At 41.9% G+C, this 17,091-nt stretch overlaps 1 protein-coding gene across 5 annotated transcripts in view; it reads right to left on the reverse strand.

Moving 5' to 3' along the window:
• Positions 1–17,091, reverse strand: part of pacsin1b (protein kinase C and casein kinase substrate in neurons 1b) — a 304,569-nt gene that overhangs the window by 66,578 nt on the left and 220,900 nt on the right. For all 5 annotated transcript variants that reach the window (XM_060845553.1, XM_060845548.1, XM_060845550.1 and 2 more), the window contains exon 3: positions 6,601–6,757. In XM_060845553.1, coding sequence (XP_060701536.1) covers positions 6,601–6,757 — 157 coding nt within the window. The remainder of the gene's footprint in view (positions 1–6,600; positions 6,758–17,091) is intronic.

The following is a 17,091-nucleotide window of genomic DNA, read 5'->3' on the forward strand; positions in this document are numbered from 1 at the left end:
CATCATTCCCCACCTGCAAGTCTAGCTGGCTGCCTCCTGGGAAACAAAGGAAATTCTGTATTTCCTAGACATTTTGAGCATCTAATTCCCAGTAAACATTGTGGACCAAGATTCCTTTAAATGGTAGTGTTAAATTTGCAGTCCTGCAAAAATCCAGAGACAAAGAAAGAGGGCAGCATTAAAGTAACTTGAAGACTTGCATCTTCACTGTTCACCTTCTTGTGGTCTACGGAGCAGGATTAATGATGACATAGTAACCTTGCAGCAATAATCATTTAAGGAAAGCAGACAAGACTTGTATTTGTACGGCACCATTTACAATCACAGAATGCTCTACAGTAGTTCTAATCTAATGAGAAACAAAAACAGAAGTTGCTGGAAAAAACTCAGCAGGTCTGGCAGCATCTGCGAAGAGGAATCAAAGTTAACATTTCGGATCTGATGATGCTTCCTCAGAACATTTATCTAATCTAATGAGGTACATTTGAAGTGTAGCCATTGTTGCGATGCAGGTGGGCAAAGTAGTAAGGATGGAAGTAACAGAGGAAAGATGACAAAGAGTAAAAGCAAGTAAAAAGCATGGCATAGTGAAACACGAATACACAATCTGTCTCAGAGATATGCCCTCAGTTTGCAAACATCCCACCAGTGGCTGTATCTTCTCAGCTACAGTGTCAAGCTTCCTCAGAATTATGTATGTTTCAATTGCATAACAGCATTGAGAAGAAATACATGACATGATCAAGGAGACCCAGCATGGTCTTACAAAGGGAAAGCCTTGCCTGACAAATTTAATAGAAATCATTGAGGAGGTAACAAGCAGGATAGAGAAAGGGAAAGCAGTGTGTGTAAAATAATATTTGGATTTTCAGAAGGCATTTATTAAGGGACTACACATGAGGCTAATTAATAGGATAAAGGAGTAAGACCCTGGGTGTTGGAGGCATATCAGCATGGATAGAGGATTTGCCAAGTACTAAAAGATAGGAAACTGGGAAAATGGGGGCAAGGTGACAACTTATAATTATTGGAGTACCACAGGGGTCAGTGCTGGGGCTACAATTATTTACAAAATGTGTTATTGATTTGGATGAGTAAAGTGCATGTTCTACAGCCAAGTTTGCAGATGACAAAATAGGGCAAGTGACAAGGTTGACAAAGAATCTGCAAAGCAACACAGACAGTAAACTGGTCAGTAAGGGTTTGGCAGATGGAATACAAATGAAAAAATTCAAGGTCATGCACTTTGCCAGGAAGAATGAAGGAACTGAATATTTTAAATGGAAAAAACTGCAGAAAGCTATAGAACTAAAGGAAGACCTTGTCCATGAATCTCAAAACAAAAACATTGTTGTGGGTAATCAAAATAGCAAATGGAATGTTGGCTTTTATTTAAAATGGAATAGAGAATAAGAGTTGTGAAGTTTTGCTAAAACTATACAAAGGCACTAGTCTAATCACAGCTAGAAAGATATACTGGTAGTATAAGCAATCCAGAGAAGGTACACTAGGCTGATACTAGGTATGGAGCGACTGTCTTATAAAAGGTGTGATTAAGTAGGTTGGGCCTGTATTAATTGGAGTTTAGAAGGACAGGATGCGATTATACTGAAACATTCAAGTTTCTTAGGAGACCTGACAGAGTAGATGAGTTAATGTTGATGCACCTTGACAGATTCTGGAAGCACAGGGCAAAATCACAGAGTAAGGGGTCACAAAATTAAGGCTGACGAGGAGAATTGTTTTTCCTCTCAGCTAGTAGGAATCTATGAATTTTTTTACTGCAGTGAGCTGTTGATGCTTTGTTATTGTGTACATTCAAGGCTGAAAAAGAAACAAATCTTTCTTCGGTAAGGGAATCAAAGGATTATATGGAAAAGGAAGAAAATAGAGTTGAGAAGTGTCAGATCAGCAAAGATCTCATTTCAGTGGCACAGTATACTCAATGGGCTGAATGGCCGACCTCAGCTTCTATGTCTAATGGTCTTATCGTTTCCCAAATTCTGTGAAAACATTGAAGTACTGTGAATTTGCAAGCAGAAATTTTGGTGGCCTTTGATGTGCCCTTGTTCAGCTATCTGACCTCTGCCCCTTTACTGACAGTCAAGTATATCACAAAACATTTCCATAAAACACTAAGTGAAAGAGTGTTTTATGGGTAGACTTTTGAATGTAACACTAAACCAAGGGGTTATCTGCTCCGTAAAAGGTATGACTTTTCACTCCGTTCTTCTTTCTCCACAGATGCTGCCTAACCTGCCAAGTTCATCCAGTGTTTTCTATTTCAGATTTCCAACATCCATAATATTTTGCTTTTATGAGTCAGAGATGTACAGCATGGAAACAAATCCTTTGCTTCAACCAGTCCATGCTGACCAGATATCCCAATCCAATCTAGTCCCACCTGCCAGCACCCGGCCAATATCCCTCCAAACCCTTCCTATTCATATACCCATTTAAATGTTACAATTGTACCAGCCTTCACCACTTCATCTGGCAGCTCATTCCATACACGTTCCACCTTTTGTGTGAAAAAGTTGCCCCTTAGGCTTCTTTTATATCTTTCCCCTCTAAACCTATGCTCTCTAGTTCTGGACTCCCCCACCCCAGGAAAAAGATTTTGTCTATTTATTCTATCCATGCCCCTCATGATTTTGTAAACCTCTATGAAGTCATCCCTCAGCCTCTGACGCTCCAGGGAAAACAGCCCCAGCCTGTTCCGCCTCTCCCTGTAGCTCAAATCCTCCAACCCTGACAACATCCTTGTAAATCTTTTCTGAACCCTTTCAAGTTTCACAATACCTTACTGATAGGAAGGAAACCAGAATTGCATGCAATATTCCAACAGTGGCCTAAGCAATGACCTGTACAGCCACAACATGACCTCCCAACTCCTGTACTCAATGCTCTGACCAATAAAGGAAAGCATACCAAACGCCTTCTTCACTATTTCTATCTACCTGTGACTCCACTTTCAACGAGCTATGGACCTGCACTCCAAGGTCTCTTTGTTCAGCAACACTCCCTAGGACCTTACCATTAAATGTATAAGTCCTGCTAAGCTTGGCTTTCCCAAAATGCAGCACCTCGCATTTATCAGAATTAAAATCCATCTGCCATCACACAGCCCATTGGCCCATCTGGTCAAGATCCTTATGTAATCTGAGGTAACCTTCTTCACTGTCTATCCCACCTCTAATTTTGGTGCCATCTGCAAACTAACCAACCATACCTCTTATGTAAATGATTTGGATGCGAGCATAAATGACAAAAAGTAGAGGACCCAACACCAATCCTTGTGGCACTCCACTGGTCACAGGCCTCCATCACCACCCTCTGTCTTCTATGTATGAGCCAGCTCTGCATCCAAATGGCTAGTTGTCCCTGTTTTCAGTGAGATCTAATCTTGCTAACCAGTCTCCTATGGGGAGCCTTGTCAAACACCTTACTGAAGTCCATATAGATCACATGTACCGTGCTGCACTCATCAATTCTCTGTTACTTCTTCAAAAGACTCAAAGCTTGTGAGACATGATTTCCCACACACAAACCCATGTTGACTATCCCTGATCAATCCTTCCCTTTCCAAATATATGTATATCCTGTCCCTCAGGATTCCCTCCAACAACTTGCCCACCACCGACCTCAGGCTCACTGGTCTAGAGTTCCCTGGCTTGTCCTTACCACCCTTCATAAACAGTGGTACCACATTAGCCAACCTCTAGTTTTCTGGCTCCTCACCTGTGATACAAATATCTCAGCAAGAGGCTCAGCAATCACTTCTCTAGCTTCCCAGAGTTCTGGGGTTCACCTGATCAGGTCCTGGGGATTTATCCACCTTTACCCATTTCAAGACATCCAGCACTTCCTCCTCTGTAATATGGACATTTTGCAAGGTGTCACCATCTATTTCCCTACAGTCTGTCTATATCTTCCATATCCTTTTCCACAGTAATACTGATGCAAAATACTTGTTTAGTTTCTCCCCCAGTTTCTGCAGCTCCATACAAAGGCCACCTTTGAGGGATCCTATTCTCTCCCTCGTTACCCTTTTGTCCTTAATGTATTTGTAAAACCCCTTTGGATTCTCCTTAATTCTATTTGCCAAAGCTATCTCATGCCCTCCTGATTTCCCTCTTAGGTATACTCCTACTTCCTTTATACTCTAAGGATTCACTCGATCTATCCTGTCTGTACCTGACATATGCTTCCTTCTTTTTCTCAACCAAACCCTCAATTTCTTTAGTCATCCAGCATTCCCTATACCTACCAGCAATTCCTTTCACCCTAAGAGGAATATACTTTCTCTGGATTCTCATTGTCTCATTTCTGAAGGCTTCCCATTTTCCAGCCGCCCCTTTACCTGTGAACATCTGCCTCCAATCAGCTTTCGAAAGTTTTTGCCTAATACCGTCAAAATTGGCCTTAATCCAATTTAGTATTTCAACTTTTAGATCTGGTCTATCCTTTTCCATCATTATTTTAAAACGAATAGAATTATGGTCGCTGGCCCCAAAGTGGTCCCCCACTGACGCCTCAGTCACCTGCCCTGCCTTATTTCCCAAGAGTAGGTCAAGGTTTCCATCTACTCTAGTAGGTACATCCACATACTGGATCAGAAATATTTCCTGTACACATTTAAATTCTTCTCCATCTAAACCTTGACCAATATTTCTGAAAATCACTGAATTAGATTTTCTAGCCATTCTTACATTGCCATTTGGTGGAGACTTCTACTCTGCAAACTTGCTGCCAAATTTCCTGCATTACAAAAAGTGACACCATTTTAAAAAGGCTTATTAGTTATGCTAATTACAAATGGTTGGGAAAGGAGCTATCTTTGCTTAAACGATAAACTGGAGTACATCAATTTTAGCTTACCGATGCTTTGAAGACATTGCATGGTGCTTTGAATAAAGACAAACAAACTCTTACTCTGTGGATTAATCTCTTAATATTGTAATTGAATTTTAGCTTTGAACATGCAATAAATTATTTGCAGAATGGGCAAGTTCCCTTTGTTAACTGCACTGAAATAAGCAAACAAAATCCCCATCCTTGGCCAACCCCACTGAAATATCTGGCACATGCCATTCCCATGCAGGGGGAGTTCAGTGTTGGAGAACACACAGACAGTAAAGGTTCCAGATAGAATAGACAAATCAGATCTACATTGATGAAAATAGCAACAGCTGTCACAAGAATGTCAGCAACAAAGTCAAAATGGCCACAAGGAAGATGGTGTCAGTAATGCTTTTGTTACAAAGTTGAAAATACATCTGACCACAAAAGCATGAGCAGGCCATGAAGCCTTAACCCTGTTTTGCCATTTAACAGGATCATGGTTGATTCCAGATTTCAAATCCCCTTTTCTGCCTGATCTTCATACCTTATGATTCCTGCATGTTCCACTAATCTTGAACTACCTCAGGCATGAATACACTTAATAACTCAGCATCTGCAGAATTCTACTGGTAGAATGATTTATAAAGCTCTTTTTGAGGAAATTGCTCTTTGTACGATCTTAAAAGATCACCTCTTATCTTGAGGAAAATCCTCTGGAAAGGATTCACTCGGATGACATACCCAATGTTGGTCCACAGACAGCCGCCTTTGAGCTATGCTGTGATCAGCAGACTTGCCTAGCCTGGTTATTGATTAAGACACTCCAAGGTTCAATGGCAGTCAAGGACCAAGTGCAGAATGTGAATAGCATGTGCTAGTAAAACTTATATAAATACCTGTAGCTATTTTGAAGAAGCACGTTGTGTATTTTTAAGAATTCTAGTACTACTTAGCCATGCAAGTAGCTAAAAAAAATTCCCCATCTACAGATAAGTTATTGCTTGAAAGCTGAACTGTAATAAATAAAATAAAGAAAACAAACCAGGATATATGACACTTGTACAAAGAGCCACCCTGTATGTGCATACACAAAATATTCCCATTAGTGATTTAGCCTTTCTGGATTTCCTCCACTTCATGCCAATTTTAATTTGATTTGGCTTAGTCATGGTAGAATTATAGATTGGAGCATAGTTTTTTTTCCAAAATTAGATTCCCTACAGAATGGAAACAGATCCTTAGGCCCAACAAGTCCACACTGACCCTCCGAACAGTAACCCACTCAGACCCATTTCCTTCTGACTAATGCTCCTATGGGCAATTTAACATGGCCAATTCACCTGACCTGCACATCTTTGGACTGTGGGAGGAAACGCACACAGACACAGGGAAAATGTGCAAACTTCACACAGGTAGTCACCAGAGGCTTGAACGGACCTGGGACCCTGGTGCTGTGAGGCAGTAGTGCTAACCACTGAGCCATCATGTCGCCTTCGTTGAAGTAAATGGTTATGATCCACAATTGTAGGAAGCATATTTCATCTACCTTATGTCTCAAATTATTTTAGATTATTAGAATAATTTCAATGATTCAAAAATAGTGGCAGAAAACCAACTCATCTACTTTAAAACCCTGATCTATATTCCACGCCCCCCCCCCCCCCACCCAAATTAGTATTACAAATGAAAATAACTCTTTATTTTAAAAAAAGTGATGTCAATTTAACAAATTGAGCGCCCAAATGGTCAACATACCTTTGTCAATGAGCTGCTTCCATCTTTTAGACCAGTCAGTCAGCTGCTGGGAGTATGATTTCTCAATCTTCGCTCGTTCATTGACACAGTTCATAAGATCATTGCACAGTCTATGTCCATCATCAATACGCTTCACCGAGCGCTTGTAATTCCCAACCTGGAAGAACATAGTAGCATCAAAACCAATAGAATTATGAAACCTTCCATTTTCAGATACTGAGCTGGTTGTTGTTCTCTCCACAGCTTATAACCTCTATGTATTAAAACATGATCACCGCCAAAGACAAATGATCTCTACTGAAAATAGTATTAAGTTGAACATTTAGCTGCCTCTTAAATGGATCCAAGCTGCTTAGAAATAACATAAATTTATAACTTTCAGACAAAGGAAGATGTGTGAGAGCGTGCATAGGCAATTACATCTCTTGTACTACTGTGGATGTAGAATCTGTCCCAAAAGGTGCAAAAAGAGAGAGAGAGAGAGATGATAAACGAGAAAAGAGTACAGATTCCAAAGCACTAACATTTTGGCTATGTAATGGAACCAATTTACTTGAATGAGTTCTGTAAAATAAAAAGGGGATTAATGAAACAGCAACATCAAGCATTCCCAATAAAAACAAAACACTGGATGTATTGACCGATGTGTAAACACGAGTACAGAAAAATAATTTACCATCTTTACACAAAATAAACCAGCATCTTAAATTGGAAACAACAATAATCAGAAGTCTTAGTTCTACTATTGAAAGCAACCTTGGTTTCATATTGCCTCTGGACAGACTCCAAAATTCCAAACCTTTAATCTTGCACAATCTGAGTCATTGATAGTAAATGCAATTTGAAGAAAAAAAATATAACAGTGCAGCTCACTCATGGGAACAGTAAAATTCCATTTCAAATATTACCCATAATTCAATTCTATGCCCGTGGCTAGAACTAATATCCACATTCACACTGTGGAGTGCCGAGCGGAATAGATTCCCACAGGTTGGATAGTGGCTCAACTGTCACTGCAGTTTTACTTTCTGATTTTCTTTTCCTTACAGATCACAAGAATTTTGAACATCTTTAAAGATAAATTTATTCATTCATTCTTGGGATGAGGACATCGCTGGCTAGGCCAGCATTTATTGCTCATTCCTAAGGGGATTTAAGAGTCAACCACATTGCTGTGGGTCTGGAGTCACACATAGGGCAGACTAGGTAAGGATGACAGCTTCCTTCCCTAAAAGACACTATTGAACCAGATGGGCTTTTCCCAACAATGGATTCACGGTCATCATTAGATTCTTAATTCCAGATATTTACTGAATTCAAATTCCACCGTTTGCCAGGGTGGGGTTCAAACCCAGGTCTCCAGGACACTACCTGGGTCTCCAGGTCACTGTTTGGCGATAATGCCAGCATGCCATTGTCGCCCAGGGATAAATTTACATGCTTTTCATAAATGTCACTGCAAATATTGGGTTTTTAACTTAAACTGCCTATCAATTACAAAAATGGAAACCTGAATTCTACTCACTGGCTCTGAAAATCCAGAGGAATGCTAATACCCATCCAGGTCAGATGAGATGGGCTTTCTTTTGTGGTTATAGGGTACATGTTCGAAAATGTTTGGCTCAATTTGAAGACTGAATAAACGTCACGGTGGCCCAGTGGTTGGCACTGCTACCTCACAGCACCAGGGTCCCAGGTTAGATTCCAGCCTCAGGTGACTATGTGGAGTTTGCACATTCTCCCAGTGTCTGCGTGGATTTCCTCCGGGTGCTCTGGTTTCCTCCCACAGTCCAAAGATGTGTAGGTCAGGTGAATTGGCCATGTTAAATTGAACATTGTGTTAGGTGCATTAGTCAGAGGGAAGTGGGTCTAGGTGGGTTACCTTCCTGAGGGTCGGTGTTTGCTTGTTGAGCCGAAGGGCCTGTTTTCCACACTAATTTAAAAAGTCTCATATCAAGACTGATTGCAACCAACTCCAGAATTATAGAATTGATATGGTGCAGACAGAGGTAATTCAGCCCATCGTATTTGTACCAAAACAGTATAATGCGCTCCTGGAGATTCTCTCATTTGGATATCCTCTCCATGGAGAAATAAGCTTGGAACAGTGCAGTTCTGCAATAATTGCATGATGTACCTGTATAGTCTTTGAAAAAGGGAGTGCCTGTCTCAAAAGCTACCCTGGAGTTATATTAGTGACATTTAAATGAAATGGAACGGAAAACCAGGATATTTTGAGGGTTAATGGATGTGAGGCTCAGTGCAGAAGACATTACTGGCGGAAATGTCTAGAGGAGGAAGAATGCATTTGCAAGGAGCCAGGATTTTCTCAATTACCATACTTTCAAGGAGTGGAAGTGTGGGGCCAGGAAGGTTAACTTCTGTAGTCCTGAGAACCTTGGCGAAAGGTACCACAGGGTGTATAATGGCTTCATTTAGGTGATCAAAAGTGGTGAAGACATCTGTATAATACATGCCCTATGCACCACAATGTTTCATGTGTTTAGTAATACACCATTTCCTCGTCATCACTCACCCAGGAACACTCTGACAGTCAGGACTTGCACATAAAATTAAGATGCTCTACCTCAACACGACATATCTCGCAGTCACATCTCACTGCATCCGCATACCTCCAGTTATTCAGTTATGCCAGGAACCTTACTTGAAAACAATGCCATACAGAGACAGAGACAGTCTGACTACTCCTGCAGGGTAAGGTGTATATACAACAAAAGGCAACAGAGCAGAAACTTATGGGACGAAGGGCACTTGCAACTCCTGAGCTGGCACAGACAAATCTTGACATTATGGGGCTGGTGCTGACAGAACCGCTTTCATCTGGCATTGATCTGAACATTAAGGATGGCCAATCTTCAATCTACCCTTAGTCCCACAGTCCTTGAAACTACAGCTCCACGTCCAACATTTCTTTCTTCTACAAAGCTGTTGAGCATGTTGTATCTCAAATCCACGTCCACTTTTCTAGGAACGCCGTGTTTGAAAACCTGCAATCACACTAATGTCCCACAATAACACATGCTATGACTGAGAAGGGTAAACTATTGCTCTGAACATGGTCACAGCTTTTGAGGCAATCGATCACTATCTTCTACCTTTGCCAACAGTGGCAGCAGTCTCCCTGGTGGAAGGAAAACGGTAACTGTCCTTACAGGAAGCCCTTATATAATTCTGTTCTTAGGAGGCCTGGCTTAAGGCTGCACCATCTTAGCAGCCCATTAATGACCAGTGGCTCACTGTGTGCAGACTGAACGTCAATGTCACCCTCTAAATCCTTGCAACCTCCTGCATCATGCCAGACTAGGTGGGGCCGGGTAGGGGGCGGTGGAGAAGAGATTGTGAGGCAGGGATTAGGCAGGTGACAGCCTCCAGAGAAGGGAGTTCACAAAGTCTGCTCAAGGAGGATTTAGAGGAGAGCTTTGATGCCATGATGTGTAGGGAAAAAAAGCTGTTGGGCGCGTATACAGAAATGCATTGGTGGTTTACCAAAAAACTTTTCACTTGCAAGAAACATGGAGAACTAGCTTCAATTTAGCACAGAATTTGAAATCCCATTTGGACATGGGTGCCACTCCATGAAAACACTTGTGGACCCAAGCTTAGTGAAGCAAAAGCAGAAGCCATGTAACATCTGCCTGCTATAGTTCTTAGGTATTTGAAAGCATAAGAGACATGATTGGACTCAGGGAAAGATTAGAGGAAGAAAGCAAGTGCTTGGTTACACTAGCTACAGTTTGTAAATAATAAATTGCAAGGAGAATATGATGGACCTTGAGGAGATTATGCTGAACAGACTGTAATACTTCAGTTTCTTGCTGCTGGACACTGTCTCAGTGATGAAAACGTGTTGCTGGAAAAGTGCAGCAGGTCAGGCAGCATCCAAGGAGCAGGAGAATCGATGTTTCAGGCATGAGTCCTTCTTCAGGCTCATGCCTGAAACGTCGATTCTCCTGCTCCTTGGATGCTGCCTGACCTGCTGTGAATTTCCAGCAACACATTTTCAGCTCTGATCTCCGGCATCTGCAATCCTCACTTTCTCCTACTGCCTCAGTGATGGTCACTGTAATGATGGCCAGCACAGCCACTTTCATGGAAGGCGCACATGAATCGGTGCCAGTTTCCCCACCACCAATCTGCTGTTCTGGTGACCTACTATTAGTCATCAGACACCGAAAGAAGGGGATACATTGTCAGTGATATGGTGATGTGTATTTGGTTGCTGTGCTTGCTCTAGTGGAAACAGTTGACTATGAAATGAGTGAGGGTCCAGCAATGGTGCTATGTGAAGGCAAGGTAAGAATATGAATAGGAGGTGAGAGTCTTGATGAATATTGTTGGCAGCTGAGCGAAGGTGCATGGAGCAGTATTTGAGGTTGATATTGCAGTTGGTAGGATATAACAAACAGTAGGTTAAGCGGAGATGAGTTTGGTGGGGCAGGAGCAGGCTGAGACAATGGGTCGGCCGGGGCAGTCAGATTTGTGGATTTTGGGCAGGAGGTAGAAACGGGCGGTGCGGGGTTGTGGGACTATGAGGTTGGAGGCGGTGGATGGGAGATCCCCTGAGGTGATGAGGTTATGGATGGTCTCGGAGGTGATGGTTTGGTGGGGTCATGGTCAAGGGGGCAATAGGAGGAGGCATCCGCGAGCTGGCGTTTGGCCTCAGCAGAATAAAGGTCGGTGCGCCAAACTACTACCGCACCTCCCTTGTCTGCCGGTTTGATGGTGAGGTTGGGGTTGGAGCGGAGGGAGTGGAGGACTGCACGTTCTGAGGGTGAGAGGTTGGAGTGGGTAAGAGGGGTGTGGTTAGATTGAGTCGGTTAATGTCGCGGCGGCAGTTGGCTATAAATAGATCGAGGGAGGGTAAGAGGCCAGCACGGGTGTCCAGGTGGATGGGGTGTGTTGGAGGCGGGAGAAGGGGTCGTCAGAGGGTGGGCGGGAGTCTTGGTTGTAAAAGTAGGCACGGAGGCGAAGGCGGCGGAAGAATTGTTCAATAATTCGCCGAGTGTTGAACTCATTAATCCGAGGGCGTAGGGGAATGAAGGTGAGGCCTCTGCTGAGGACTGATCTTTCATCCTCAGAGAGGGGACGTCTGGAGGGATGGTGAAGACCCGGCAAGGCTGGGAGCTAGGACCTGGTGTGGGACTGGAACTGGGAGTGGGGGCGGAGGTAGGGGCAGGGGCGGGGACGGAGATGAAGAAGGGCTTTTGCCCGAAATGTCGAATTTCCTGTTCCTTGGATGCTGCCTGACCTGCTGCGCTTTAACCAGCAACACATTTTCAACCCAGGATATAACAAACAATCTTACATTCACTGACCTTGACTATTCACATGAGGTCATTAAGCATCTTGTGGCACGGCAGTTCCAAGGTCACATTCTCAATTATTCCAACAGCTAACTTCTTTGCGTTGGCCTGGAAGGTTTCCTAGCCCCATAAAGTAATAGGATTTCTCTCCTCCTTTGCTCGTCTTCCTCTAAGACTTCCATCACAATCCAAGAACTTTGGAGCATGTTCTCTGATATGGTTCTCCCCACTTGCAGATTTTCCATGGTTTCCTACTCTCCTTTTACTAGTTTCAGTACCCAAATGCAGACAAATGTTGTACTGTCTATGGTCATTAGCTGCAAATTGGACCACAACTTCTGGTTCTTTTACCATCCCCTTGAGGAACATCCAGCACTCCTTCAGTAACATCCTTTAGTTTGGTACTAAGAAGGTAACATACAATTCAGGAATTGCATTGGTGGTTATGTAAACACGTGTCCTGTTAAAATTTCTCAGAGTCATTATCACTTTCCCATAATTCATCACTGAAAACTGGTTAGATAAAGTTACTGGCTTAGGCATTTCTGATCCACTGTATCTTCTTCCTAGCTGCCTGGTGGTCACCAACTGCCTCACCTCCAGCTCTTTCCAGAATTCATACGTGGGTAAACACTGATTTCCAAAGCACTTCGACAACCTCTGAACATTCTACAAGCACTTCATACATCAGGGTATCCATGATGCAGGAGGTTTTCACAAACAACAGGATGTCAGTCTGCCATACCATAATCCTCTAAATTATTTTACACTGAAATAATTAACATTAAACTCTAAGGTCAAGATTTTTCAAAGTTTTGTCTAACAGTGGGAGCAAGAGTGACAATATACACACAAAACACCTACTGCTAAGGTAACAACATTGTACTTGCCTCATTAAAAGCTGACAGGGTGAGAAACTCTCCTACATTGCCGATCAGGAGCGTTGATACTGGCAGACCAGGTTCCTGGTCAGTCAGAATCCAGCTTCTTCCAGGTCCCAAAAGCTGCCTCTGGAAGGAATCAAGTGGCGAGAAGATAAATCTTTCTATCGTGCCACACAGTGAGTAGTTGGAACCCACCAGCATTGGGAATCTAGTCACCAGACTTGTGTTAGAAAAAAAAACAGGTGAGTGGGGAGTTGGTGAGTTGAGGTCATTAAGTGGTCATTTATTGACCACTCAATTTCTGGCCTTCACAGCAAGCAAGGCTCTCAAGTCTTTGATGAACTTTTTGCCCAGCATTTGCCCAGGTGCTAAGAACAGGGCAATATTTCCTCTCCAGAGCAAACACTCCCAATTACTCCTTCTTTCCACCTTTCTCACTACATCAAGGGACAGGAGCTTTCCAGCCTAAGAATCTAAGACATTGATATCTGAAACAGTGACCTATAAAATTGAAACACTGAAGGTAAATACTCTAGCCTTCTCTCTCAAAAGTTGCAACCCTTATGCCCATCATCAACTCCAACAATGTTTTCAGGGAAGAGCACTTGTTTTAAAAGAATGATAAACATTTGAAATGGTCAACCATAAAAGATTATGGCATCAGAGACATTAGGGGACTAAAGTTGCAGTTGAACGATTGTTGTATTTCATTTTTCCTAACCAAAGGGTTAAGATCGACAGGCTGCCTGCTTTTACATTATTGTCCCACTGAAAGAACAGTTGGTCAAATGGAGCCCATGTAGTAGAAAGACAATCATTAGGGTAAATTACTTTTCTATAATTTCAGAAGCATTTATTACTTTTTACAGGGAGGTGGTAGAGTGCTTAACATCATGGTGTAAGCACAACAATGTCTCTATCAGCATCAGCAAAATGAAGGAGTTGACTGCTGACTTCAGAAAGCAGGGTAGAAGGCACTCCCCTGTCTGCATCAGGTGGAGGTGCGGAGGTGGAGATGGTCGGACAGCATCAAGTTCAGGCGTGATGATCACCAACAATCTGTCTTGGACCACCCACATGGTCACGATGGCCAAGAAAGCACAGCAATGCCTCTACTCCTTCAGCTGGCTAAAGAAATTCAGCACGTCCAAAAAGAAGGATTCCACCAATTTCTTTTATTGATGCATCATATAAAGCATACCATCTGGTTACAGTATAGTATGGTGTGACAACTGCTCTTCCCAAGACTAAAAGGCACGGTGGCTCAGTGGTTAGCGCTACTGCCTCTCAGCACCAGGGACCCAGATTCGATTCCAGCCTCAGGCGACTGTCTGTGTGGAGTTTGCACATTCTCCCAGTGTCTGTGTGGGTTTCCACCGGGTGCTCTGGTTTCTTTCCACAGTCCAAAGATGTGCAGGTCAGGTGAATTGGCCATGTTAAAATTGCCCATAGTGTTAGGTGCATTAGTAGAGGGAAATGGGTCTGGGTGGGTTACTCTGGAGGATCCGTGTGGACTAGTTGGGCCTGTTTCCACACTATAGGGAATTTAATCTACTCAGAGCTGTGAATGCACCAGAGTCTGAATCCATCACACAAACCAGCCTTCCATCCATTGACTTCATCAGTACATCCCACTCCATCAGAAGACAACCAACATTGCACATTCGCAGTGTTTGGGTGTGCTTCCTCCAGGTGCTCCGGTTTCTTCCCACAATCCAAAGATGTGCAGGTTAGGTGAATTGGCCATAGTCAGGGGTGAACATGGGGAATGGGTCTGGGTGGGTTACTCTTCGGAGGGTTGGTGTGGACTTATTGGGCCAAAGGGCCTGTTTCCGTACTGTAGGGAATCTAATCTAATCTAATCGACCCCTCGTATTGGGTTATACTCTCTTTCTTTGGGTAGCCTATACAAAAGTTTCTATACACGTACAAACGGATTCAAGAACAGTTTCTTCTCTGCTGTCATCAGACTTTTGAATGAATCTCTTGAATATTAATGTTTAACTCTGTACCTTTGCATCAGCAAAATATTGTATCTTGCACTATATTCTGTTAGCCTGATGCATTTGTATAATATGACCAGCTTGTAATGCATGTAAGACACCATTTTTCACTGTAGCGCTGTACATGTGACAGTAATAAATCAAATCCAACTTTCACACTATTGGGGCTCAGTATGATATCAGAGACTTTTCGTAACTATGGGAGCATTTACTCAAGAAAATAAAGGGCACAAAAGAAAAATATTTCAGGTACTTGTGCTTTGTAATTCAGCTCATACCATTTAAATGGGGAAAATAAATCTGTATTAACATAAGAATACGCAAAACATAAACAGGCTTAAGTTCAGTTTTACACTAAATAAAATTATTTCTATCCTCCCTCAGACAAGTTATTCTTTCTGACCCTAATGGTATGCTAAAGTGGATGTAACCAAGAGATTCAAATTACTTACATCCTCATGGGATTGGTCAAGATATCAGGAGGAAATTGGATCTGTTCCAGGCAGCACAGCACAAAGTCACAAATATTACTACACACTCTTCAGGAAGTATTTTGCATAGACAGCCTGAATTCTTTTAGACAAAGGGTCCTTTGGAATAGACAAACTGAGCCCTTTCCTCAAAGTTGTATCCATCACACATTCTCTTGAATAGAAATGAATACCACAAACCTGTTCTGAGATCTCATCATTTTATCTCACATTCAGTAACCATGATAAGGGTTGAGTGCAATTATGAAGCATATATACCTATTTGACAAGTCACTATTCTACAATGAAATGTCATGTAATGACATCTGGGATATCTATTTTCTTCATTCTCTGTCCAGTTTCTTCTTATCTTTTCAGAGCCTTCCTCAAAAAAACTATTACAAAAATTAATTATGGAATGGCAGGTCCTTTCATTGGAATGGTGTTGCGGTTATGCTCAAATGGAAACAGATTTGTTCCAGTATAAACTAACAAGCAAACCAGCTCTGTCAAAGTTTATATGACTCAATATCTCACTGGGGTTGTGTTTATTAACCAAGTCATCAGGGGAGCAACATTTGTGTCTGGTGATATGTCAAGAGGTTATAAATGACCAAGATTACTTGAACAAATAATGCACTAGCAATCTATAATCAAATCTAACTCATGACACTTTTTCAATCTATGACCTCTGAGCACGTTAATTTTATAGAATCCCCTGATAATACAATTTTATCTGACTGCAGTCAATAAAAGAAAGTCAATGCCAAATATAGTTATATAGTGTAATAAACTCTAGGCCAGCCAGATGCACTGAAATGGGCTTTTCTGACTCTACATTCCTTTGAGAATAGATCTACTGTATGTAATTGATGTGCAGAGCACTACTAGTGAATCCTTACAGAAAGTAAGTCACACTTAAAGCCAATCTTAAGTTGATGGCTAGCATGTCTGTGTAATATTTTGAATTCTTTGCCTGAAATTTCGCATGAATATTAACAGCAAGCTGTAAACAATAACTATAAATAATTCCCTCTACAATTCCACAGCAAAATCATAGCTAACAAAGTGTACAGCCAAATATTTTCAAACAAAAGAACAGTGGATACTGGGAAACTAAAACAAAAAACAGAAATTGCTGTAAAAACTCAGCAGATCTTGCAGGATCTGTAGAGAGAAAGCAAAGTTAATGTTTTGGGTCCAGTGACCCTTCTTCAGAATGAGTTGCATAAATTAATTTTGTCAAATATCTTATCAAATATCAGAAGCAACAACACAAGTAGTGATGGCGAACAGAAAAAATAATGAGAATGGAAATTCTGTTGGAGAGAGGAACAGGACTTCAACGTGGGCATACTTGAAAGAGATGTGGCCGTGATTTACATGCTAAACAAAATAACACGAACTGCAGATGCTGAAAATCAGAAAGACAAACAGAAATTGCTGGCAAAACTCAGATCTGACAGCATCTCTGGAAAGAGTTAATGTTTTGGGTCCAGTGACTCTTCATAATAGGAATGGAATGGAGTATTTCAATGTCCAATTGACATCCAATAAACAATTCATACGGATCATTTGAGGATACAAACTTCAGGAGTGTGGATGTGGTGGTCGAGCACAGAAAAAAAAACCATCAGCAGGCCTATAAACCACAATTGCTGGAACAAACATATCAAACAACATCATGGCAAGTGCAGCAAGCATCTCTTTTATACAAAGTCAAAGAGTAAAATGGCCATATTTTCATCCTCAAGGCAGCTAGAGGGACTTGGAAAAATTCCCAATTTGGAAATCTTGCCTCCAAAACTTA

The sequence above is a fragment of the Hemiscyllium ocellatum genome, chromosome 26 (assembly GCF_020745735.1).
Source record: "Hemiscyllium ocellatum isolate sHemOce1 chromosome 26, sHemOce1.pat.X.cur, whole genome shotgun sequence".
NCBI classification, from domain to species: Eukaryota; Metazoa; Chordata; class Chondrichthyes; order Orectolobiformes; family Hemiscylliidae; genus Hemiscyllium; species Hemiscyllium ocellatum.